Source organism: Toxorhynchites rutilus, chromosome 3, assembly GCF_029784135.1.
Source record: "Toxorhynchites rutilus septentrionalis strain SRP chromosome 3, ASM2978413v1, whole genome shotgun sequence".
Lineage (NCBI taxonomy): Eukaryota > Metazoa > Arthropoda > Insecta > Diptera > Culicidae > Toxorhynchites > Toxorhynchites rutilus.
This window is the reverse complement of record NC_073746.1, coordinates 101,881,542-101,909,010: the sequence shown is the minus strand read 5'-3', so window position 1 is coordinate 101,909,010 and position 27,469 is coordinate 101,881,542. Positions and strand designations below refer to the sequence as shown.

The window sequence follows — 27,469 nt, the reverse complement described above, 5'->3', positions numbered from 1 at the left end:
TGAGATACAACCAACATTTCAATGATGAAATAAACAATTAGAGTTCCCAACAATCACAGTTCCGTTTTTGAGTGAAGAACTTTCCCCCGATATTATCCGATATTCTAAGACACATTTTCTCGTACCATGTGAAGGCATTTGAAAAAAATCACCTGGCATCCCTGCAGCGCAAAACCGGTTTCTTGCTTGCATTTATTTTGTTGACATTTGTACCGTTCGCCCCATAGTATATCGAAATAACCTCCAGGTATGCTACATTACTCGATGCATTATTGCCAGTTCTGATATTCAATGTGAGCGTTCATTATATTTAATGAAAATTCTACAGCAAAAAAATAAATATGACAATTATATTGCAAGTGGGTTGTATGGTGGTTGGTATCAGGTTGTCTCGTTTCAAATACACTGGGTTTAGCAGTAAAACATATGCTCTCTATATTTGTTTATAGTTGGCGTAATGAAACGCGGCATACCTGAAAAATTTATTTGCGTTGCTCTCAAACGAGCAATTTGTGTGACCAACTAGCCCCTCTACATATAAAAAAAAAATCATGAAAATTAAATGAAAATAATTTGAAAAGCGATTTCCATTAACATTTAAAACTAATACACACAATAAACTTTTGTCTTATGTTAGAACCGATTTTATTCGTGATTATTTACCATTTTCAGAACCAATTTTATAATACACAAACAGTGAATGATTTTTGGAAAATCGGCACCATGTTCGTATTTTTTAACCTATTTAACAAAAAGTTTTTTCAATTTGCTTATTTTATTGCATCAGCAATTCGCTATTTTACATCCATAGATCGCTAATTTTTTGGACGCTTAGATTCCAAGATATCGTCACTGGCTAACTTACCCCTATGACCAACTAGCCCCGCCCTACCCTACTATGGCAAACACATTTCAGTGGGAACAAGTCTGGACAGTCTTTTCTTAGATACGCTCCTGATGATTTCTCGCGACCGGTCATGTTATTAGCTCCGTCTGAAGAATATCCTACAAAATCCTGTTGGTATGGTATTCCGTTTCTATTAAGGTAGTAACCCGGTGTGACGGGTTCAAAAAATCGATTTTTTACATTTTTCGGAAGAAAAACAGCTTAAAAATGTACTCAAAAAATTTCAGACCGAAATTTTAAATATTTTTAAAGTTATAGCTAATATAAGAGAGAGCGCCGTAGTGTGTATGAAAGCGTGTGACAAAACTTTAAACGCATTTTCGAAATTTCGGGGAAGCACCGACTCAAAACTATTCAACCGATTTGGCTAAAATTTCACCCGTTATTCTAGACACACATATCTAAATACGGAACCTTTAAAACATTTATTTTTTAATAATAAACTATTATATTTAAACAATTTATCAAGAAAAAAAATAGATTTTAAGAACTTTTTTCCGCCATTTTGTTTCAGGTTTTCTATGTACCGGGCTACTACCTTGAAGCAGACAACCACAGTCTCATAGAGCGGTTTGAATTCTGTTTCGATAACCTCAATCAAGTCATAGAAGCAGTCTTTAACATAGAATGTATTCTCCTTTCAAAAGAACGTGCGTGCGATCAACGTTAGTGACTTCTGCGATGAAACGTCAGTAGAATCGTCTGTTATCAGGCTGAATGAATTTCGTTTTATGTGCTTCTTCATGCTGTCCTCAGAGATGCCAACCAATTTTTTGAAAAAGCTGGAAAAATTAAAGAAAAAACTGGAAGAATCGAAATTATTTTTGTCAATTTGGAATAAGCAAAATTAATGTCATACCTTTTTGGGATAAAAAAAAGAAAGAAGAGTAAAATCATTCTGTCTTTCGTTCCCTATGAAGTCAGTGAAAGGATTATTAAAATTAAAGAATCCTAGCTGAAGCTGCGTAGTGTTTCAAAGTAATGCACTTTCTATCAAAAAAAATGCCAAAAAACGTCAGTTTTGAAAAGTCATAAAAAAGTAAGATTTCATGATATTGCGCCCAAATTTGTGATTTAAGCACAAGAATGTTATAGCAAAAAAGGAAAAATATTACGAAGCAACTGACGCCACTTTTTTGTTTTTTGCCTGATAGCCAGCGATTCCCCACTGTGCATTGACTGGAACGGCGGATGAAGAAGGCCACAACGTAGCTCAGGAATTATGAATCTCAGGAAAATTTGGTCTTGGAAAAGGCTGTTTGAATCGAAAATTCATCTAAAATTAAACTTGGATTTATGATGCGTTATATTGGTCATCTGTATGCTGTTTTAATTGTGTCGGACACAATATAGTGTATTTTAGGTAGGAAGGAAGTGAACTTGCTCATCTTTTACGCTGTCAGTCGCGAACATATTTTTCAATTATTATTTTCTTTATAATCTAAACACAAACTATGCCAAAAATTATTATCATTGGCCGTTGAATATAATGACTGGTCGAATATAATGAATATAATAAATAACACATGACATATATTACGAACCAATTGTTGTAATCATGGACAAAAAGGTGCTTCATTTTTGAATGTAAATTCACTTTCCAAAGAAGAATAGCTAATTGGCTTTAATTTGTATTCTGTAGTTTAGGCATTCAAAAATATACCCTAGAAAGGACTTATCGAAAATCCTATTATTTACCGAGTTAGAGCCATTTTAGTAATGCGGTACCTAACCTGCTACGGCTATAACAATATACTTCGAACGCGTTTTTCTCGAAACTGGCGTTCACGATATCTCAAGTTCTACTGAACCGATTCATGTCGAATTTATATGGATACAATCTGCATCTCTATCGCATGAACCTCTAAAACATGATATTTTTTAAATTTTACTATTTTTAAAAAATCGAGAAACGTAAGAAAAAATGTTTTGAAACGCATTTTGTTTTTCAAACGGCCGCCATTTTGTCAAAAAAGATGTTTTCGGCTTGGCCTAGGTTCATGCGATAGCGGCATCTTTACTGATTCAGAATCTGTCAGCTCTTAACTATCCTAGTTATGAATTTTTTTTCTCCGTACAATTTTCGTTGTATCGTTAAAAGATGGATAAACAAATAATGATATAATGGATAGTAAAAATAGTATATGTTTTATTTTTACGGAGCTCGAAAAAACGTCCGAAATTCGTGTCTCTACACTAGAATACCCCCTGAAGTGTTCGGAATTTGAGACAAAACGGTACAAGTCGCGAGAAAGAAAATTGTGAAATGGCACTCGGAAAAGTGTAAACCGTGTGACATTTCCAGAAGTGATTACTTGAAAGGGTTCAAGGAATCTGGGAATGTGCGACACAATGCGGACTACAGAGGAACTGTAGGTTAAATATCGTGATTAAACGCGAAAGAGAGAAAATTAGACAAAATTCAACAAGGTCTGATCGAAAGCTGCGCAAGCCACAGCAAATGTTCGAAATCTCGATGAATTTCATAGAGGGCTTTCGACTTGAACCGTACAGGAAACAACGAGTAAATGGTTTGACGATGCGTCTAAAGCACCTTTTTGGTGTGGCACGGAGAATGTGATATTTTATTGTTTTCTGATGAAAAACAACAAAACACTTCTTGTAGAACTTTTTAAGAACGTGTCGAAATTCATTGTTTGGAAGGCATATCGCGAAAAGGCAAACTTCTTCTCCTTTTCATGGAATTTAACGTAAAAATAAACACGGCATATTACAGTGGATATTGACGGTTAATTTGCGTCCTCATTTTGACTGAACTGAAAGATTTGCTTTGACTTCTTACAAACATGTCCGAAGAAACTTTTAAATAGACGAAGCTAAGTGAAATACCGAAATCCCAAAGAGGTGATTTCATATCTGCAAATTAAATCAGTTCGTTTTTATTTGTAAAACTGGTTATGTATTAATTAATTATCAACTAGATAATCATCGACCAACTCAAATCTATGTAGTGGAATGAGGCGGGACCTTCATCATCATCATCATCATCTCATGCTTCCAACTTGTACAGAGATCATCCATATGTTTATGTTCCGATAACAAGGTAATAAAAAGTTTCTTGTGACAAACTTTGTCTTCTTATTTTAATCAAACATCTGGATTTTGAGTTACTATTTTTTGAAAGAAAGGTCAATGATTTTGAATACGGCCTTTCAAAAAATCACAATTTGATTTGGTCATATGATAATGAAAATTGTGATTTTGGATAGCTTCTATCATGTGTAGGGGAACCGCGGGTAAGACGGACAGTGGGGTTATGATGGACAGGTGGTTGATTTGTATAGTTAGATTATGAATTTCAAATTTCTGTTCCCAACCCCTTCTACATGCTATTCTAGAATATTTAAACTATCCTATGACAATGAATACTGATCAAAAGTGGAATAGGGAAACAAAAACCGAAAATAAAACATGATTCCGCGTGTGGATGTTGGAAAGTGAAGGGAGGAATATTGAACTCTTTTTTATATTCCTTCTTATTTTTGTTCTATTTCAGTCACTGGACACACAAACACTGAGAGAGAGCGTAATTATTTCTCTCGCGAGCGATAAACTTCTACGCTTCGTATATTATTGACCTGTCCATATTCCCCCACTACATGTCCATTATACCCGCATCGATAAAAATTTTCTACTTTTCGGCTTGTTTTAATTTCAGTAAAAAAAACATGAAAAAACACATTTTTATAAAACATTTAGCCAATTATTTCGAAAACCAGTATATTGAACTGTAAGAAACTGCTTTTAAGTTTTGGAAAACATAAGTTTCCAAAGATACAATTGAATTTTTTATTAAAATGTCCGTCTTACCCCCATCTCCCCTACCGAGTTTCAACAAAATCGAGGAAGGTCGCGTTCAGATTAGCTGTATTCCGACTGATCCCGCGTGGAATTACCCAGTACTTAGTTGAGATTGATTTTCCCAAGTAATGCTTGACTACAGTGCAAGCAGGAAGAATTTGTTTGACGAAAAATCTGCCGGTCAGAGCCCCGACATGATAAGTGTGACGCTATCCACTCGTTCTCGGGGGCACTTCGATAAATACATTTATCAATATTTACTGAGTATTACTGATGCATAAAAAAATATGTTTGAATGTGTATGAGAATATATTGGCTACGAATAATTTCGTTGAACGAGTCTTCTAATCCCGTCGGAACATTCGATTCCATTTTGTCGCTAGTCTGCTATAGTTGATCAATGGTTCCAAAACTATGAGTTACTTACCCGTTCATACTGATAAAATGGTCGACTTGGTCCGGCGCGGCCGTACAGGTAAGGGTAGTATGCTCCGTACATAACTTCCGGGCAGGACACTGCCATTGTCGCGAACGAACGAACCGGGCAACCGAGCTGAACCTGCTTCAGTCGGTCGCAGGTTTTCTCAGTGCGGGCACACACACACACGCGCACCCGCTCACTCTCTCCCTCACTTACTAGAGGTCTACAAATAGGGCTTGGGTACGTACGGTACAGCACTAATTAGCAACGGGGGTTTTTCTGCCCTCACTTTTCGCACTACTCCTCCGAACCTGTCACTAGCAGAGATCACCTCAAATCACTCAAAACGCTCCACCCGTTGGCAGTTTTATTTCTTCACACTTTACTGCTTACTCTAAAAACCCCAACAGCTCGAACAAGGGTTGGTTCACGGATTGACTATAGAGTAAATATTAGTTTCAAAAACGAGTTCTGATTTGAAATTTTAAATCGTTCCTTCGCATTCTCCCATCCGGCAGCGGATCTCTGCGGGCATGATGGGTAAGATCGAGCTCGGGATTTTCAATTTCTGCCCGTTTTTTCTTGCGTTTTTTAATTCACTTCTTTTACTCCCTCCGCACGATTGTCTGCGATCGCTGGCTGCAGCGAGCAAATCACGCGTGTTCTCACAACTCTTTATTATATTGTTGATTAATGAAGCTCCGTTGAAACTTTTTTTTTCGTTGTTTCTAATGTGAAATGATTAATTTTAACACTTTTTGCGGTCGAGCTCCCCGATAGACACACAATAATCTCGAAGATCTGGAATGAAGACGAAGCGATTGAGTGGTGGTGGCACACATTATGATGACGGCGAGACGGCGCTGTTTCCACCTGCAGAAGCACAATCAGTTTCCCGCTTATTAGCATGTTTAACCCGCCGCAATTAGTCGGGCAGGGAACAAGATGACGGCGGCCTAGCTGCAAGAAGTTGCACCCAATGCAAATTTATAGAACAATTAAACTCACATAAAATGGTATATGCTAATTAGCAGACGCAATGATGTTGCCTCGTTTTATTGTTTTCGCTAAATGATTTTTTTTTTTTGGTTTCAGGCCGACCACTCATTAGAATCTCTGCGAATGAAATGGTTCCGTTTTCCATTCGCTATGGTTCGCAGAAAAAAAAGGAACAACCACCAGTGAAAGCATACAGCTTGATGCGGGGAGAAAACAATCTCCAGACGGCAATGCGGCAATAAGCGGCTGAACGGAACAACCGCTCGCGTTCGTGGAGTCTCCTGCGGTGGTTTTGGTAGGGCAGAAGAGGAGCTTCGGAAATCGGGCTGCGCGACTGCATGTGAATACTAATTAGGAGTCATCATGATCACCGGCAGCAGCATCAGCATCAATGGTACGTGATTCAGGCACCACTGGGTTGTTGCGTTGGAAATACTGATTGATTTTGAACGTACATTATGTGAGAGACTAATTTTTATTTCCTTACTTTGTGGTACAGATTCGGTGTAGTTTGGTTGATATATTTCAATTTTTCTGCCATTAAACTGTGATATGATGGCAAGAACTTGATGTCTTGGTTCCAAGAATCTGCAAGTCTTTTTTGGTTTAGTTTTTTTTTCTGATGGACCTATTTGCATGGTGTTTCCGTAAGAGGTCCTCTAGTTACTCGCAGTTGTGTCCATATCTCAACAGACAAATTCAATTCAATCTGCAACAATTTACGATACAGATTTGAAATAAATCAACAGAAAGAATATTTTTACCACGTTATTAATGAACGTAGTGAAAACTGAATCACCCATGAGTCAACGCATAATTATGTCCTAATAGATTGACCCTATCAGAAAATACTTCAAAAACTTCAAACTATGCAATTGATAGAAGCGTTCATTTTTTAACCACCTCATGGGTGAATATACGGGTAAAATATACGAAAATGTCACTCTGGCATGATGAGATTTTGTGCAGCAAAAAATTACGCCGAACGAAGTCTTGGTTGAGCTTGGAACAGTATGTTTAGCCCATGTATTCCACATGAGAACTGCCAGAAGCCTGGCGGAGCCAAGTCTGGGCGAATGTTGGATTAATTTGTAATTTATTTACTGATTTTTGCGATAGAATTTTTGAATGAGCTGGTGCGTTGTCTTAATGTTTTTTCCAATGTATTTCAAGTCTATGTAACTGATTTATAGTTTACTGATTTTACAAACTAACATTTTGGACCCCTCATGATGACATTTCAAAATTTTATTTTTTCTCTTGCAATCCACGGGCCGCCAGGACACACAGACTCATTAAATTAATTATTTGAATAATAATTATTAATTTATTATTCATTCAAGCTTCCACCATAAAGTGATTATATCGAATAAACACATTCTGGGAGGGAATTCATTTCTCGATACTCATGGAGCTACGGTAACTTTATAATACTATACCGAAATCTATAGTTTCCGTTAGCAACAACTGCGAATTGTATGGAGTTGCATATGTTACACAATAAAATATTTCGTGATAATTTTAGCTAAATGGAACCCAACACCAGAAAAGACAAACAGTGACTGACGATGGAAGTGTGTAACGGAGGAGCTGGTCCGGAATGTAAAGTTTTAGCAAACAAATCAGATATCAGTTTGTTCGATGTGTAACGTAGCTATTGCTATCATGTAGGAATTCAAATAGTATGATTAAGTCCAGAACATCCGATAGTCAGAACAAAAATATCGAGAGAGAAAAAATTGTAAGGGGTTGTATCTAGGACACGACCGCATATTTTCGACGTAAAACTACGCAATAACATTATGTAATCCATTTATTTACCACTTTGAATATTATTTTAGAATGCATCGAAATCTTTGTAATAGATTATGTTCTTCGTTACAAATAAATTTGATGAACGTTCTTTTACGTCAAATATGATGCCTCGGACTACTAAAATATGTGAACGGAAGAATTGCAAACGATCATTGTATTTTACATTTACATTTCCCTCTAAAATTATTGCACATCTCATGTTTACGTAGTTCTCGAACCGCGAAAGTTCATTCACCTCTAGTATCTGAAACGACGATTTTACCAGGCTTCCCAGTTTAAAAGTACGTTTTAGCGAAACATATTCCGGTCTGCACAACGACTAGCAAGTACAAAAGTACTCAACACCAAAAAATACCCCCGACTTGCATGTATTTGCAAAGTAGATTTCCCCAGGTACATTCATTTTGAAGTCCGTGTTAGGGAAACACAGCTCAGTGAGAACAAAAATACCCCCAACTTGCATATATATTTTCAAATCAGATTTCCACAGGTACATCGATTTTGAAGTCTGTGTTGGGGAAACCGTAAATCGGGCCAATCAAAACTTGGCAGTTAGGGCGTTTAGATAACGCTTGACATTTTACAGTTATTCAATTGTTCATCTCATGAAAAATAACATTTTATTAATTATGATAGACGTAGAAATATTTCCTATCCATTGATGCAAACATCTTCCCGATCCGTTAAGAAATGTTCGAGTTGTAAGCATTCGAAATACGGGTAGGGTTAGCACACAAATCGGCAGAACAAATGTATGGGAAAAAAAGAAGTTCTTCCAGCTTCCGTGAATTTAAACCGTTTAGAGATAAGCGAATTTTAATGTATAGCATTTCAAACAAATCTTAGAGAATTTCCGATTCGATTAGTACGCAAATCATGAGAATTCGTTCACAGTGAAAATAGTTTTTAACATTAACTTTATATCATAAAAACGTGACCTGTTTTCTGATTTGGCACCCTTCCTGAAAGACGTAGTTCTACGTTAAAACACTGCAGCCCACAACATCGACTTACAAGTCAAATTTGTCCCGCCACTTGTTTATTTTGAGATGAAAATATCAAATATGCGTCAACTCTTTGGTAGTTTTGAATGAAGTGTCGTTCTCTCGTTGTGGAATTCAAATTTCACCAAAAATATGGGGAACCATAGTTGCTCAGTCATTCCAAGCCAAACCGATATAGTGGTTCTCAGATTTTCATTAAAAGTGGTAGTTTTGTTGTTTATCGCAAAATATTAGACCCGTATTTCTTATTTTTTCATTAAGGTGACCATTTCCATTTTAGCGGGATCCGAAAAATCAACTTTTTCCCTTTTTTACCAAAAATGACTTTTTCAAAAATTCATAACTTCTGAACCGCTGAACCGATTCAGATGATTGATATATCAAATAGAAGCCTTTTATTGAAAAATATTGAACTTGCTGAAAAAATGTATTTTATTTTCGTAATTTTTGATTGTAGTCGTTTTTTATTGTTTTCATGGCTATATTTTTTATATTTTTTCTTGAAAGCTATGGATTTTTTTGATAACATATCTCGAAATCAAAGATGCTTTTTTTTCGTTTTTGAGATATGATTTTTCAAACTTAACCGGTGGTCCGAAAAATCATTTTTCACCTTTTATTCAACAATGAGTTTTAGCAATAATTCATAACATTTGTACCACTGAACCGATTTAGATGATCAACATATTAAATTAAACCCATTAACCTAACCTTCTTCGAAAAAATATCACACTTGCGAGAAGATTGGATTCTAGTCGCATAGGTCTAGTCTAGTCACATAGGAATATTGAACGAAGACTTAATACATGTTAAATTTGCAAAACAATAATTCAAAAACGAAAATAACACCTCTCTGATTTACGAATCTGTTATGTAAAAAAAAATTTAGCTTTTCAGAAAAAATATTGAAAAAGCAAATATATCTTTAATATCTTATCTATAGTTGCAAAAACTAAAATCCCAATTTTTCGCAAAAGTGATATTTTTGAAGAAAACTAACTTATAAGCTTCAATTTGATATGCCGATCTTCTGGATCGGCCTAGTAGATCAAAAGTTATGAATTTTTATAGTGGAAAAATTGTTTTTTTTTTCAAATCATTGGTTAACTTCCACAAGTTATATATCAAAAACGAAAAAATAGCATCTCTGATATCGGGATATGTTATGTAAAAATCCTTCAGCTTTGAAGAAAAAAATTTAAAAAATATAGCCCCCTCTAGTCCAAAGCCATGAAAGCTAAATAAAACGACTACAATCAAAAATTACGAAAACAAAATAAATTTTTTCAGCAAGTCCAATATTTTCAATAAAAGGCTTCAATTTTTGAAAAAAAATATTTTTGTAAAAAAAGGGGAAACATTTCATTTTTCGGACCACCCTGAAATGGAAATGGGCGAAAATCTGAGATCCACTATATCGGTTTGGAATGAAATGGCATTACGGGAAAAAGATTTTACTTCTTTTTCCGAAAAACTTTTCAGAACATGAATTTTGTGTTAATTTACACGGTCCCACTACAACGGCTAACTAAACATGTCAAATGGTGTTCCTGCTGCTTCTGAAAATTGATTCATTTCATTATGCGATTCAGCAACATTTTCATTTCATTAACTGAATCAATTTCGAAGTAATTTTAGAAGTATCAAACAAAACAAATTATTAAATTATTTTAGCTTGAAATAAATAAGGTGATGTGCAAGATACGACCGCTTAATTGACGTAGAACTGCATATTTATTTTATTTAATTCTCTTGCTATTATTAGGATATTATTTCAAAATGAAAAGAAACATGAGAATTAACATCGAATTGATCAAATGAGAAAACGTTGTTGAAGCCCGAAATAACAATGTTCCAACTTCGAGTGTTGAACTAGACTTGTTGAAATACATTTCTTATTCGTTTCGCGACAACATAAAAGTTGTGCGAGGGCGAAGTTTGAGGCGCAAATATTCCCTTCTCGTTATCATTCTTCGTTGTTTATATCATCGCAGGCATAAAGGGTGTGTCACATCAAATTGCATCACGGAAAAAACGCTGTAGAAATTCACCCAGTAGACCGATCCTTTTGAAAATTTCAGACAGTAAAATAAAAACTTTTAAACAACTTTTGGCATTTTCTTTTTATTCATACTTCGAGCCCAAGCCCGTATGCTCGCACCTTCCTCTTTATCCCGTCCATAAGGTGCTGTACAACGTCAGGTTGTAGTTTTTTTTGAACAGAAATCCATTTTCTCTTGAAGTCCACCTCCGATTTGACAACTTTTGGGTTCTTCCGGAGGGCCTGCTTCATAATCGCCCAATATTTCTCTATTGGGCGAAGCTCCGGCGCGTTGGGCGGGTTCATTTCCTTTGGTACGAAGGTGACCCCGTTGGCTTCGTACCACTCCAACACGTCCTTTGAATAGTGGCACGAAGCGAGATCCGGCCAGAAGATGGTCGGGCCCTCGTGCTGCTTCAATAGTGGTAGTAAGCGCTTCTGTAGGCACTCCTTAAGGTAAACCTGCCCGTTTAACGTGCCGGTCATCACGAAGGGGGCGCTCCGCTTTCCGCAAGAGCAGATCGCTTGCCACACCATGTACTTTTTGGCAAACTTGGATAGTTTCTGCTTGCGAATCTCCTCCGGAACGCTGAATTTGTCCTCTGCGGAGAAGAAAACAGGCCCGGCAGCTGACGAAAGTCCGCTTTGACGTAGGTTTCGTCGTCCATTACCAGGCAATGCGACTTCGTCAGCATTTCGGTGTACAGCTTCCGGGCTCGCGTCTTTCCCACCATGTTTTGCCTTTCGTCGCGGTTAGGAGCCTTCTGAACCTTGTATGTACGCAGGCCCTCCCGCTGCTTGGTCCGCTGGACGAATGAACTTGACAAATTCAGCTTATTGGCGACATCCCGGACCGAATTTTTCGGATCACGTCTAAACTGCTTAACTACGCGCTTGTGGTCTTTTTCACTGACGGAGCATCCATTTTTACCGTTCTTCACCTTCCGGTCGATGGTTAGGTTCTCGAAGTATCGTTTTAGTACTCTGCTGACCGTGGATTGGACGATTCCCAGCATCTTACCGATGTCCCGATGTGACAACTCCGGATTCTCGAAATGAGTGCACAGGATTAATTCACGACGCTCTTTTTCGTTCGACGACATTTTTCCAAATTTACGAAAAATTGACAGTGAAGCATGGCCAACGTGATCTATACACTCTTATCTGATTATAAGCGAAAGCTGAAGATATAATTCCTAAAAATTAAATTTCTACAGCGTTTTTTCCGTGATGCAATTTGATGTGACATACCCTTTATTAGTTGCTCGAATTTAACGGGACAGTTAGGTAGGCACAAAAATGCACAGAAACAGGGGTGAAGGAAATGCTTCCAATTTTCATCAAATCAACTTATTTACGAAATGGAGAATAGTGATGTATAGAAATATTAAACAAATCTTAGAGAAATGCCGATTATTTTCATGCAAATCATCATAATCCGCTTGCAGCAAAAAAAAGTTATTAAGGTAATCTTTATTCCAAAAAACGTGACATGTTTTCTGATTTGGCAACCTTACTGAAAGACGTAGTTTTACATAAAAAAAATCAACTTTCATGATTCAAATGTTTCACTCAATATTGTTGTTTGTTTCTTGTTTAATACACTTTTCGCTTACATTTCATATTTGACAACAATCTAATGCATATAAATATTGATGAAAATCAGCATTAATAAAAGCGTTGTACGCGTTTAATTGGTGCCACATCATGCTTACTAACATTGGAATAAGAGCATTAATATCGCTAAGGCTCATATATGTTTTTTTACTTAACATCTATGGGTGATGTAATTCATACAAAAATAAGTAACGCTTATCAAAAGCCGTTTTGGTAGCATCTTGAGCATATAAAACATCTCGAACTTTTTTTTTTTTAATGTTCTGTTCGTGAATATAGTGGTAATTTAGGAAAGAAGAGATATTTACGAGTTAAAATCCATTAGTTTTGCGTATACTTAGGGATACCATGTCCAGATATAGCAGATTTTGTCATGTCCTGATTTTGAGATACCTTTGGGGCGTCCTGATTATTTTTTTTATTCTAGTATTTGTCCTGATTTTTATAAAAATATCAATTTTGTTGACGAATCATAATTCATTTATTTTTATTTGTATTTTGTTTTTGAGTAGAAATTTTTTATTGGTTACTAAAATTTCGCAAGCGTGTAGACAATGACAGTAGCATCTTCCACGAGATCCTACATTTGTTTTCATTCATAATTTTTCAATTTCACAGGGTTGTTTTTGTGTTTTGTATCGATATTTCAAGTTGGTTTAGAAATATCTACGCGGACGTGCCATTTTACCGACGAATAACGCTGGTAGTACCTTTGTCTCACAGAAAGACTTAATGATTATGAGGATAAGTACTGCATATGTGATCCATAAGTGTTAGTAGCCGACAGCGGTAGGTGCATTTTGTCGTTGAAATAAGATTGGAATCCACAATTAACCTTTGCAAGTAAAGTTGATTTGGAAAAGCATATTCAAACACCGGAAAATTGTAAGAATTGAACGCTGAATTGCGTGGAGTAAAAATCAAATCACTCAGAAGAATTGCGCTTCAGAAGGAACTCTTGCGTTTCATACATCATAGAAGATTCAAATTCATGGATTGTCTCCGGTACACTATTGCGCATGATGTTCGATGACTCGGAAACCGCCCAATGTACTCGTACAAAGAAGTCATCATCTCCGGAGTGTTTTCACCGATAAATGTATACATACTAGACTAGATATTTCAACATAAATAAATAGAGTATTTTAGTCTCATGAATTGCAAATTACATACAAAGTGTTGTCATATTTTTATATCTCATAATCGTAGCTGTGATAGGGGTCCTGATTTTTCACTCTGACCAGATGGTATCTCTACGTATACTGAGACCAAGTTCTGCAACAAATAGATGTATCGAACGTATTTTTAATGAATAACCATTTTCACAGAATATATTTCCGGCCCCTTGAAGGCTGTTTAAAATTTTGAAATATTCAATAAAACTCATTAATTAATGTTATTTGAATATTTAAAGCGCGTACTTCTGCCCTTATTGAACCATGGAGAAAAAAATTCTCCACTAAAGTCTCTTTATTATGATATGAAATCATTATGACACACTATGTCCATAATTTCACCACTAGAATGAATGCCCTAAGCATAGGACCACAATTTATACGGAAAAGATGATTTTCATTCATCATTTGTACCAGGTGTATAAATATGAAACCGGAATTTTGATTGAGACACACCGATCATTATTCTCGAATGGTTTAAAATTCCATTAAAAGCAGCAAATTTTCTCCATCTTTCAGGCAATTTATGATGCAAAAAAAATATTTTTTTTAATCAAACCAGCCATCGAGACAATTTATTAAGAGTTTAAGTGCGGCTCAGCGAGTGTATATTCCATCGATGAAAACGAATGGTAATCGGAAGGAGCCGAATTTGGTGAATAAGCCATATGCTTTAGTTGATCCCAATTCAGTAGCTCAACCGTATCCCCGACCGACCTTGCTCGGTGTGACTGGACACTGTAATCTAATATTCCGAACATTTTTGGAGCAGATCACGGTTCAATTTGATCAAATGTTTCTGGGTTTCGGTGTTTTTTTCACGATCCTCAAATGAAAATTTCCTCTTTTAAATTTTTTTGAACCACTCATAATATTGTGATTTGTCGATAGCATACTCGCCGTAAGTTTCCACCAACATTTCAAGCGAATCAGAAGGGGATTTTTATTACAGTTTATTGAACAAAATTTAATGTTGTCCGCAGATCAGAAATCGTAGGAACAAAATCTACAATTTTTAACGCAAAAAAATATTTGTGGCTGCTTGAAACTTTTGATACTTTGAATTGAATATTGTTGGCAGTTTGTTTCGAGCTAAGATGTTTTGATCCATCGACCCAAAAAGCTGCTACCTAAACCAAAACACATAGCCTAGATACTAACGTACATCACTGTCATCTTTTCTTCTCTACAAAACCTGCTGGTTGTCAACATTGAATGATTTCTGTTTTGAAATGTATGATCAATTTTTCTCAACTTCTTCTTGATAGTAAGACGATTATTTTACAATATATAGGATAAATATAATAATTAGAACAACTTTTATTCTATCTTCATTCTTATTACCAGATAAATAAACGCAGCATTATCAACCACATTTCATTTGATTCCTATAACGTTCCTGTAGGACCTTTCAATACAGATATATTGTTGGTTGAATGAAAAATTTTCCCTTCGTCTTTGACGCTTATGATATTTTAATTATTCAAATTGTTTGCATTGATTTCAAAACTGCCTTTCGATTTGGTGAAGGTGAATGATCGAACGAGGTGAAGCTTTGCGAAGCGATAATTTTTTATTGAACAATTAATCAGCAAAGACGAAGGGGAAAAATATCTCTCTATTGAAAGGTCCTACAGGAACGTTGTAGAAATCAAATGAAAGCGAGCTGATAAAGCTTGTTGAACTTGCTATTGAATTAGTTCGCAAAAAATTGTTTTAATCCATATCTTTGAAAAAGAAAGAAAGAAATCTATTATTTATTTCTTCCCGATGTTTTTGATAACACACCAAAATAAAAATTTGTTCGTGAAATATTCCAAAACTTCAGAGTTTATGCTTTAGAATGGTGTACAACCCATCTTCATACGTTTATTCTATGTACAAAAAAAAATTTGTAATGAAAAAATCGGCAATTATTTTTCGGGCAACCCAATAGATCGTTATTATTTATTATTTTTGACATCTATCAAAATATCAAATTCCACTTCCGATTCGCATAAAATGTTGTTGGAAGCTTATGGTGGGAAAGATCTCGACAAATCGTAATGATATGGATGGTTCAAAATGTTTAAAAGTGGGACCTTTGATGTAAGAAACGAGGACCGTGTAAAATAACCGGAAGTGTTTGAAGACACCGAAAACTGTTGAAACTGTTGAAATTAGACGTTACCGAAGAGAATTAGCCGAATTGATTCGTGTTATACTTCAAAATGGTCAAAAAAACAGCACATAATTTTATTTTTATTGCCGAGCAAGGCGGTTGAGCAATTCAATTGGGATCAATTACCGATTGCGACTTATTCGCCAGACTTGGCTTTTCCGATTGCCATTTGTTTCAATCGATGGGATACGCTTCAAATCCGATGAAAATGTGAGAAAGTGTGCGATTTGGCTCATATACAAAGAATGGTTTTGGCGAGACATTCAAGAATTGCCGACAGATGGGAAAAATGTGCAGTTTCCAATGGTTATTACTTCAAAGAAAATATATTAAACAATTCAAGAACAATAAACTTGTTTTTGAATGAAAATCCGGTTTCATATTTATACATCTTGTATACTGCCGTTCTACGAAAAGTTGTCCTAAGTTACTTTTTGACAATTTTCACTTTTCTTCATAAAACGATGTTTTTATGCATAATCTTTCGGAAAAACATTAAAAAAAACTTATTGATCGTTCCCAGTATTTTGAAAAACAACATCAAGTTCAATTGTCCCATGTTGATATTCTACACCCAAAATAGATTTTTAGCTTATGTTTTGTCATCCCGATTTATGACATCAAATGGGACATAACATAACAGAAAACGTCATGACTCACAAATACTGGTAAACATTTGTATAATATACATGGTACAGCAATATAAAATTAATACGAACGAGAGAAACAAAAAACAATTAAGCTTTCCACATATATTGCCACATACACGGCCCAGACCGAGATAGATATCGTTCTCCTTCATGCGCTCCTTTTTTACTCTTAGAAAACACTTTCCAACTTCATTATATAATCAGGTGCAATATTATCACGTATTTGCTGAACAACTGCTGAAGCATCATTAGCCATGTGGATAGCGTGGTCGTGTAAAATAGCTTTGCAATCCAGCCAGCCTTGGTTCGATCCCCATTGACGTCGTATGGTCTTTTTTTTTTGACACAATCCCAAATGAAATGAGAAAAGAAAACAGAAAGAGATGTCTGCTCGCATACATACAAACCATTTTTAAGCTTTAAAAACAGCTCATTATTTGCGCATTTGACTCTCCAGCTCATGTAATGGCATCTTTTCTGTCAAAGATGAAATGTTTTCGGCCAACGCTAGTTTGGGTGTAGGCATAGCTGTCCCACCATGGTTTTTAGGCCCGTAATCGAGCTTGATTGATTCAAATGGGGGGAACTTATCACATTTCATTAGACAATAGGTTACTGCTTATAAAAAACCCGGTGTATTGCTAAATTGAAATGCTTAAGGCGTTTTTCTTAGTTGCTGATTTTGGAACATAGAACAACTATGCGTAGAACGGCTGTTATATCACATTGAAAGAAAAAAAACGTTATACGTTTATCCACTATCGCGATATTGGATCGGTACTGGATGAACTAAAGGTTTTAGCCAATAGGAATGGTTCCGCGTTCCGCCAGGACAATGCCAAACCTCATGTTTCTTTGACAGCCCGGCTACAACTTTTGGAGTTTGACTGTGATGTGCCGTAGCCGTACTCACCACATTTTGCTCCGTCGGTATATTACATACTCAGGGCCCTGTAAAAATTTTCTAGGGACATTAACTCCCAGTTCTTCGACGATAATTCAAACAAGTTCTGGGAGGACGAAACTTTCAAGCTGCGTGAAGGAGGGTTGTGAAACGAATCGTTAGAAATATGTCTACCTCTAACGAGTGCGATAGATGGGACATGGTATTAGGATGCCGGATAGCAGCCCCGCAAAGATGGCCTTCGCATCATGTACGATGGGGACATGAAGAAGATGATCTCAGTGAGCGAAGTGGTTGGAACAGGTGGAGCAGGATTGGATAAGCTCGCGGTTGGATAACTATTGCCATGTGTAACATATATGTGAAACAGAGGCGAAGAAGAACTGATCTCTCAATGATATATCGAATAATTGAAAATTTAAAAAAAAATGTCTACCACAATATGTTTTTGATTATGTTCCTTAAAATCGGCACAATTTTTTTGAGCAACAAAACTTCCGGTTTGTAATGATTTTCATGTTAAAAACGAATTGATATTGCATTTTTGTAAAAGATTAATAAATTCAACTTTGAATTTAAAAAAAAACCTTTCGTCGAGCGATGATTTTTTTTTCTTTCTTTTCTAAAGAGATTTTCAGTCGAAGGCTGGTTCATCTATGTCAAGCGATGATTTAAGACAGGAATAATTTACCATCAACATCAACGCACGCTCCTCCTAGAATCCCAATCCGACGCTACTAACAGAATATGACCAAACTTACTCTTCCTTAGGACGCAAATTGATGAGACAAACAAATAATATTCGTGTATCCAGAAATAATTAAAGTTCAGATCATTTAGAAATGGAGCATCCACGTTTGACAATAGCCACGTCTGCAATTGTCAGATTCAAAACCTGTGAAAGTGTTTTAATCTTTATAAACAGAACTTCATTGTTAATGTTCTTTATAACTGTAACATGAAGCGGTGTCGAGTTTTTCAGATCAGACGATCAAACAACTCAATTTACGAATTTGAAAAGAAACTCAAATAGAAATTTGTTTTTGCCGATTTCGCAAAAAAATAATTTCTATTATTTGGCAAGAGATCTTCAGTACCGGAGTTTTTGTTTCGAATAACACTATGTGTTATATTATACAATAAGGAGTATCACTCTTCATTAAGATCTCAGTGATGATTTGATCAGATTTAGCTAGCTGTCATTATAGCAAAGACGATCAGCCAATAAAGTACTGAATCGTAATAACTGTTCCTAGTTTCAGCCAATAGACAATTTTTGAGCATCACCGAAACAAAAATTAAAGATAAGGGAAATTGAAAACATTAATCAGATAAAATGTTAGCAAAAACCGTGACCGAATGTAGAGTGCGTCGGTTTATGAGTTGCCTTAATGAAAAATTAGGTTCTTCGAAATAACGATGAAAACACATGTTAACACATATATTCCTACAAAAAAAAATTTCCCGATTCATTGAATCATGGACGAAATAAACACATCTGAATATGTCCACTTCTAAAAAAGTGTGCATATAGGGATATGCATACTCCCATCTTTAGGATTCGAACATTCCTCATTGAATCAAGACACATAATTCCTTCCAGTATTTCAGCACCTAATCATTGGACTGTAATCCATTCCAAAAAAAAACAATCATTGCATCACCATCGGAATCTATTGAATGAAATTGGAAGCAACACCTCTCATGAAGGATCAACGATCGCGGCTACATGGCTGCTTCAGATAGCGATCAGAATACCTAGTCGAATGCTTACATGTTCCAACCATGCCGATGCCGCAAATATTTGTCATTGCAAGTCCACTCTCGGCGAAAGGTCCCTCGTGGCCATTGTTCGAGCATTTCTGCGCCGATTGATGTGCCGTAAATCCCCGTGCCGTATCTCAGCCAAAATTGTCAGTGACTTTCAATTATCTTAATTGAGTTATGACCTGCTTTCCGAGTGAAAGATCGCGCATTGCGCATTGCACACGGTATTTAAATACCCTCGGCAGTGGCTCATCACATCGACAGCAACGACAAATAAGTGGACCACGAGACAATGACTGAATTGCCCAGAATTACTTTTACATTGCCAACAATCCACCATAGATGATGCTCTCTGTTGATGGTGGTGGTTTCGATCGGGATGCATCCTAAGTGCAGCTCACTATTATGCAATCGGTCGCCGTCGATCACGTTCGTCTCGATCGGTAACTGACAGCTACGTGCTGGCAGTTTTACAGCACTCCGTTTCGATTGATTCTAAATATAACCTTCGATCGCTGCTGATTGTTCAATTAACGGGGAGTAAAACGAGGATCCGTACGATCTGATCAGCGAAAATTTTCAGACTTTTCCATAATCACTTTACTGCAAGAGCACAACGATGCAACTTTGCAACAATCATATAGTCTTCAACGCGATTCCGCAACTGCTGCTACTGCTGGAAACTGATGCGAAGGGCAGGTGGAAACAACTTTGCAAACAACTGGCCATAAATCACTGGTTTTATGTTTCTACAAGTCGATGTCACCGCTTGCGAGATATCTGTAGCATGTATTTTATCACCTGACTCAATGTCAAACACACAATCAATCACTGAAGTCGGCGATATTTTATGGTCGAATTTTCCAAGTGAACTCTACACGACATACAATGTAACACTTTCTTCCCACTCAGAATGCAGCTGATTTCGTCACGGCCACCATTATCCAACGTCACTGTTTTGTTTCAAATCGGTAAATCGTCACAAGTGTCGGGAACAATTCCGGCAAAGGGGAATTTCCGGCCAAAATCGAACAAAAAATGCATCCACGGTGTTGCAGTTTCGTAACCCCGCGGGCAGGTTAGTTCACAACAACAACAAAAACAACAACCCAACGTCAGTCACCTGAACCCGTAGCGGCGATCACACAGAGTTCAGCTGAACGCGCGCGTGTAGCAAAACCGAAAAATCAACTGAAACAGAAGAATTTCGAGCTGTCTGCTTTAGGTTGGAAATTCTCGTAAAACCAGTTCGTGCAGCTATTCCACACATCGAAGTCGACCAGCGCAGCTAGCCAACCAAACGACGAGGAAAGGGATTCGAGTGCCGTGGCCAGTTCGGTGTGTGCGTGTTTGTTTCCTGTGCTTGTGTGTTCATACGAGAAAACCGGTTCAGCAGCGTCCGACGGAGATGGGAGTGGCTTACAGAGAGGAATTATAAACGCAAGCTCCGCCCTTCGCAGTGGTTTAACACGGCTTACGGATCGCAGCGGTAGGCGAAGCTGTTGATTGTTGGGGATACCGATTCGGCCCTAGCTGCTGCACTAATACAGTCATAACAGTGGAAGGAAGTGTGTATACATTGCAATGTCGACAAGAACTGAATGAAAAGTGCATTTGCGGGACTTCATGAGAGCGGCTTTTCGATAGGGTGGCATTAGGTTTTAGAATAGAAACAATGTTGGGCAAATGTTAGGCAATGTAATAAAATAAAATTTTTATTTGACTTTGGAGAGAATTTTAAAGATAATTTATAATTGGATAATTGTGAATTTAAGCTGTTCTATCGTTCTATATAAAAAATCTTTGAATATATTACAGATTTTCATAACATAAATTTGCGCCACCTGATAAGTCGGTCAATCGATGTATGCTTCTCTAACATACTTTTTCGAACAGTTTTACAGGATCGCCAATAACAATTGAAATAAATCTCTACTTAAAATACTTACGATATATTGGGTTGGGAAATAAGTTGGTATATTAGCTTTTATTTAACACTTTGACGGCCATTGTGTTTTGGCCAAAAAGTTCGTAAAAACCTGGAGGGCCCAATGGTTGATTCTTATACTAGATGGTGCCAGGAATCCATCTAGCATAAAATTTCATCTCCATCTGCGATATAAGGGTAAGAACTACCCGTGTGCAATACTGCACACGCGGCCCCAACTCAAGGTGAACGAGTAAAATATCGATAAAAATCTTTATAAAACAATTTATTTTTTCGAAATTACATTTTTTATAACATTATTTCAAACTCGTAAAATATCTTCTATTAAGGTAGTAGCCCGGTGTGACGGGTTCAAAAATTCGTTTTTTTTGTTTACATTTTTCGGACGAAAAACATCTTAAAAATATACTCAAAAAATTTCAGACCGAATTTTAAATATTTTTAAAGTTATAGCTAATATAAGAGATCGCGCAGTAGTGTGTATGAAGCGTGTGACAAAACTTTAAACGCGTTTTTCGCAAAGCCATGCTTTCAAAATTTCGGGAAAGCACTGACTCAAAACTATTCTACCGATTTGGTTAAAAATTTTACCCGTTATTCTAGACACACATATTTAAATACGTAACCTTTAAAACATTTAATTTTTTAATAATAAACTATTTTATTTAAACAATTTATCAATAAAAAATATTAGATTTTGGGAACTTTTATCACGAGTCCGCCATTTTGTTTTAGTTTTTTTTTGTTTTATGTATATTATAGGTTAGTTCATCAAAATAAAGTCTGCAGAGTAATAATCTTTTGAATTTTTTTAATTCAGATGACTTCGGAAGGCTGTGTGCGTTCCCAAACCAGCTCATCTTCTTTTCGAGGACTCCACTCTGACATCAAATATTAAAAACAAATTTCTGTAAAATAAAATTTAAAAAAAGTCCTATATTTTAAAACTTATTAGTGTTTAAAATTTACATTTACAAATTTACAAATTTATATTTAAAATTTTAAAAAGATCGCATTTTATTTTCGTGTTAAAAACCTCGAAATTTTAGTCTTCACACCGGGCCTACCTTAAAACAATCCAGACATAAAAACTTTTCGGAGCATTCGGGCAGAGATAAATTGTAATTGGTAGAATAATACAAGCACTGGTACCAAACTATGATATCGAAGTGTCCTACTATGTATTGAGGCCAGTAGAATACGAAAAACACATACGGGGGTGTAAGTTCAAAGTTCGAAAACAAAGGCTTACGCCGGAGAACGAGATTTTGAGCATTAATAGCTCCCAAATAACAGAACGAAATGGAAAGCGCTGATGAAAGGTGTCACCAAGAGCCTGGAGAGTGATGCCACTGAAAAGGCCACCAAGAGAATATCAGCATCGAAACACCTTTCCGCTTGAGACATCGGAGCGGCCGACACACACACACACATACACGCGCGGAACTCTTTTCGTTTGGTTGCCATCCAGCATCGAGAAGATTCGCTCTCGTTTCCGAAGTCCCCCAAATAATCATTTATTGATTTATTCAGAATTGATTCAGATGTGACTAAAAACAAATGATCACTAAATCAACGATAGTCCTACGTCACCCTTGCGGTTATACCACAGATATAACCCACTTCTTGTTTTTTAATTTTTTATATGAGGGTGACCATTTCCTTTTTTCCAACAATGACCTTTTCCAAAAATTCATAACTTTTGAACTATTGGACCGATTCATATAATCGAAATATAAAACTAATAAAAATCAATGAGCTTATCTTTATACATTATAAAAACATTATACTTGCAAAAAATTGAATTTTGTTTTCGTAATTATTGTTTGTATTTGTTTTTTTTTATAGTTTGCATGATTTACGGACAAAGGGCACTTTTTTATATTTTTTCTCGAAATATGAGATTTTCTACATAACATCCAAAAATCAGAGATATGTTTTTTGTCGAATTTGAGTTATAACTTTTCAAAGTTAACATGTTTTCAGTCTATTTCAATATTTGTATGCGACTATACTGCAGTTCTACGCATAGTTGTCCCATGTTACTTTTTGACTATTTTCACTTTTCTTCATAAAAAAAAATTTCGATGCCTAATCTTCCGGAAAAACACAAAAAAAGTTATAGTTTGTCCCCAGCTTTTTAAAAACATCAAATTCAATTGTCTCATGTTGATATTCTATTCATAACTGTCGCAAAATGTATTTTGTGTAGATCCGTATCAAATAAATCGGCTCGAGTACAGGAATTTTATGTCACGCTTTCAGTAGGGCTAATGCTCTCATTTCTGGTTTGTAAGAACGAACTAATTGTCAAACAAATAAAAAAAAGTTTAACAGAGCACTTGTACACCTCGTTAGTGAATGCCTGATAACAATGAGATTTATATTCTGCAAAGTATTGCAGATCACTCCCTTTCTTCATAAAACGATGTTGCAAAATCTTTCGAAGAAACACAAAAAAAATTATTGTTTGTTCCCAGTATTTCAAAAAACAACATCAAGTTCAATTGTCCCATGTTGAAATTCTAGGCATAACTGTCACATCATGAATTTTTAAGCCCGTAAATAATATTGATTGATTCAAGTGAGGGGATCATTTCACATTACATTAAACAATAGATTTCTGCTTATAAAAAACCTAGTGTATTGCTAAACCGAAATGCTTAAAGCATCTGGTAGACAAATATGCTAGAAAACATTGAATGCGCTTTTCTCAGTTGCTGATTTTGGAACATGGAACCACTATGCGTATAACGGCAGTATACTATCATGCGCCTATATTTATTTGTAGAGACTGTAACATGCTTACTTTATCAATACTCATTATAATTTCTAATCCTCGACTATCATGCTATGTAAACTGTAAAATAAAAATGCAACCAATAATTACGAAAACAAAATCCAAATGTTCTGCAAAAGTAACATTTTTTCAAAGAAGACTTTTGGCTTTAATTTAATATGTCGACCATCTGAGTCGGTCCATTAGTTCAAAAGTTATAAATTTAAAAAAATCATTTTTGGAAAAAAGGAGAAAATGATTTTTCGGACTATCCAAAAATGGAAATGGGCACCCTAATTATAAAATAAAAAAAATACGAGTATAATATTTTGTGAAAATGAACAAACTACCTATTTTCTCAAAAATCTGAGAATTACTAAAACGGTTTGGCATGGAATGACTGTATGCGTCTAGACTGTTTCTTGATTAAACCATACATAAGTTAATAATAGGAGTACCGGTAAGTTTCTCTTTTTTTCAAAAATTTAATGCTTTATTCTGCAAAAATGGTTGCAAGTTTAATATTCAAAATATTACCCACGGATCTCTTTGCAGAAATAATCGGCCAGTTTGTCGGCTAACCACGAATCGATCCAATTTTTGACTTCATCAAAATTGGAAAAGTGCTGGTCAACCAGGCCATGTTGCATCGGAAAAGGTAGTAATCGGACGGAGCAATGTCTGGAGAATACGGCGGGTGGGATAGGACCTCACATTTCAGCGTTTCCAAGTATGTTTTGACCGGTTTCGCGACATGTGGCCGAGCATTGTCGTGCAGCAAAATAACTTTATCGTGTCTTTGCTCGTATTGTGACCGTTTTTCTTTCAGTGCACGGCTCAAACGCATCAATTGTCGTCGGTAGAGGTCCCCCGTAATGGTTACATTTGGTTTTAGCAACTTATAGTACACCGAACCCAGCTGGTCCCACCAAATAGACAGCATAACCTTCTGGCCGTGAATATTCCGCGCGGCCGTCGATATTGATGCATGGTCGGGGTATCCATACGTGGCCCTACGTTTAGGATTGTCGTAATGGACTCACTTCTCATCGCCAGTAACGATTCGATGCAAAAAACCCTTTCTTTTAATCCGTTGGAGCAGTTGTTCGCACGTGAAAAAACGGCGTTCGACGTCTCGTGGCTTCAGTTCATACGCACCCTATCTTTTGTCCTATCTTTCGAATCATTCCTATTGCTTTTAAACGATCGGATATGGTTTTCTGAGCTCCTTCAAGTGTATTTGCAAGTTCTTGTTGCGTTTGTGACGGATCTTGATCGAGTAAAGTCTCCAATTCTTCACCTTCAAACTTTTTTGGCGGCCGGAACGTTCTTCGTCTTCCAAGTCAAAATTACCACTCTTTTAAACCGTGCAAACCACGTCTGACACGTTAGTTCAGTTGTTTACGCTTCAACTTTTTGACATATACAGAAAAAGACGCGCAATGACAGTAGCTTTCCAACGAATGTCTGGAAATTTGATTCACTGGAATAATAATCAAGTTACACCATCTGTTGTAAAACCGAAGAAACTTGCCGGTATACCTTATTTTATATATTTATATTTATTTTATTGCTCAGCAACATTATTTGCCGCATAAAGTTCGTTAAATTCAATCAATATGTGTTATGCCCTGTTATTAGAAATTGATCTCCAACGAGATAAGTCACAAATAGTCACAATAACCACCACCCTAAGTCTCACGAAACCATATGGAACCACGCTACACCAGCGGGAAAGGGAGCGAATCGTGAAAATGCAGCACCAAAGCTTAATTTTTCCCTTTCAAAGCGCCGCTCATGCGCACTCGGAAAAGGGATTTCTCCGTTACGCAGGTGTTGGTGCGATCACATGCCGCGTTTCTCAATTGGTACTGGTGTACTTGCTGAACTGCATTTAGACATAAACACCACGAGTCGATGATTGAGTCGTCGTAAACTGAGAGCAAGTTTATCGTTGGAGTATGTGTTGGAGGATGTAATCTGCCATAAATATGTTGCAGATCACGTCAGCAGTAGACTTTTGCTTTGTGTTTTTTGCGACTTCTCCTTCTCCGACTGCTGCTGCTGCAATACTGGCCCAGCACCGTGGAGTGGGAGTTTTTATTGCTCTCCGAAGGGAGGGGTGTAAAATCGTAATGGAAGATATTTTCGGTTTATGTACTTTCGCTGATTGCGCTAGCGCTAGCGGATGCGTTATTTTCAAACTCTATTAGAACACATTCTGCTTTTTTCCTTCTTTTTTTTTGTTCAATAATCTGTAATACCGTAGTATCATGCTGTTTTTTCTTGTTTCTGCTTATCACATTCCAAAATGGAACGCTTGCAGCGTGTGACAGGGAATGGAACGCGTGGGATTGACTATGAAAGTCCAAGGGTAATCGGCGGAATTCTAGAAAGTCAATAAAATTGTGGATGGTGAAAATCGATGCAAATTGATGGAAAATTTCCGTAGACTGCGGGGTGAAATCGATTTTTTGTGTTTGACCTGTTTCATTGGGAATGCTAGTATTAGAGCAGCGGGAATAGGTTTAACCTTTTTTCAACAATTTATTAGTCTGTCCATTGGTTTCCATCAATTTTCAAGCTTTTTATAAGCGACTTAGGCGAAAAAAAACTTAGGTGCTCCGTCAGACATTTTTGCTATGAAAAGTGCTTCGACGAGACAAAGATCTGAAACCCCTGCTTTAACAGATTCACGCCTTTTTCGTGAGAACCATGAGTCTAGTGACAAGAATTGTGTTTTGATCACAATTCTTGCTGAATTCAAGAATTACATTGAAGCAACAATTCTAGCGTAGTTTTTGAAAATGATCTATCTACTTTGATCGATTCTCCTCATTGACTTCTCTTTCGATAAGCACGGCTTTGCGGACAGATTTGCGCCAGTTTGGCCCACCTATGTATAAACGAGATTCTCTTCAACACATCTGATCGTCGAATACATGCCGATGAAGATAAACGATCAATGCAGATAGGTCCTTTACAAAAGTTACACGAGAATTAATACTTTTAGAAATAGTAATGCAGTAATGTCTTTATTGGGGTATTCTAGCGTAGAGGCACGAATTTCGGGCGTTTTTTCGGACTCCAAAAAAATAAAACAGAGGATATTTTTACTATCCATTATGTCATTATTTGTTTGTCTGTCTTTTAACAATAAAACAAAAATCAAACGGAAAAATTATTCGTAATTAGAATAGTTGAGAGGGATCAAACAAAATATTAAAATTCAAAAACTATATTTTCTTATTGGTTCATGCGATAGAGAGATTCATACAGTTTGTATTCATATAAATTCGACATAAATCTGTTCAGTAGAACTTGAGATATCATGTACGCCAGTTTGAAAAAGCTAGTTTCGAGAAAAACGCGTTTGAAGTTAATTAAGGGGCTTAGAATGCAAGGAGTGTAAGTGACTTGATCGATTTCTCTTCATCAACTTTTTCTTTCGTGAATAAC

General features: G+C 36.4%; 1 protein-coding gene across 3 annotated transcripts in view; it reads right to left on the bottom strand.

Moving 5' to 3' along the window:
* The window catches only part of LOC129779278 (protein vestigial), a 129,973-nt gene extending 109,438 nt beyond the window's left edge, over positions 1 to 20,535 (bottom strand). Inside the window, exons 1-2 of one of the 3 annotated variants that reach the window (XM_055786677.1) lie at positions 20,407 to 20,535; positions 5,157 to 5,951 (exon numbers count right to left, since the gene is read on the bottom strand). In XM_055786677.1, the coding sequence (XP_055642652.1) occupies positions 5,157 to 5,252 (96 nt within the window). In that variant the 5' untranslated portion in view covers positions 5,253 to 5,951; positions 20,407 to 20,535. Of the gene's footprint in view, positions 1 to 5,156; positions 5,952 to 20,084 lie in introns of all 3 variants that reach the window. The other 2 variants (XM_055786675.1, XM_055786676.1) reach the window with 2 other exon arrangements.
* Between the last annotated feature and the right edge of the window lie 6,934 nt (positions 20,536 to 27,469).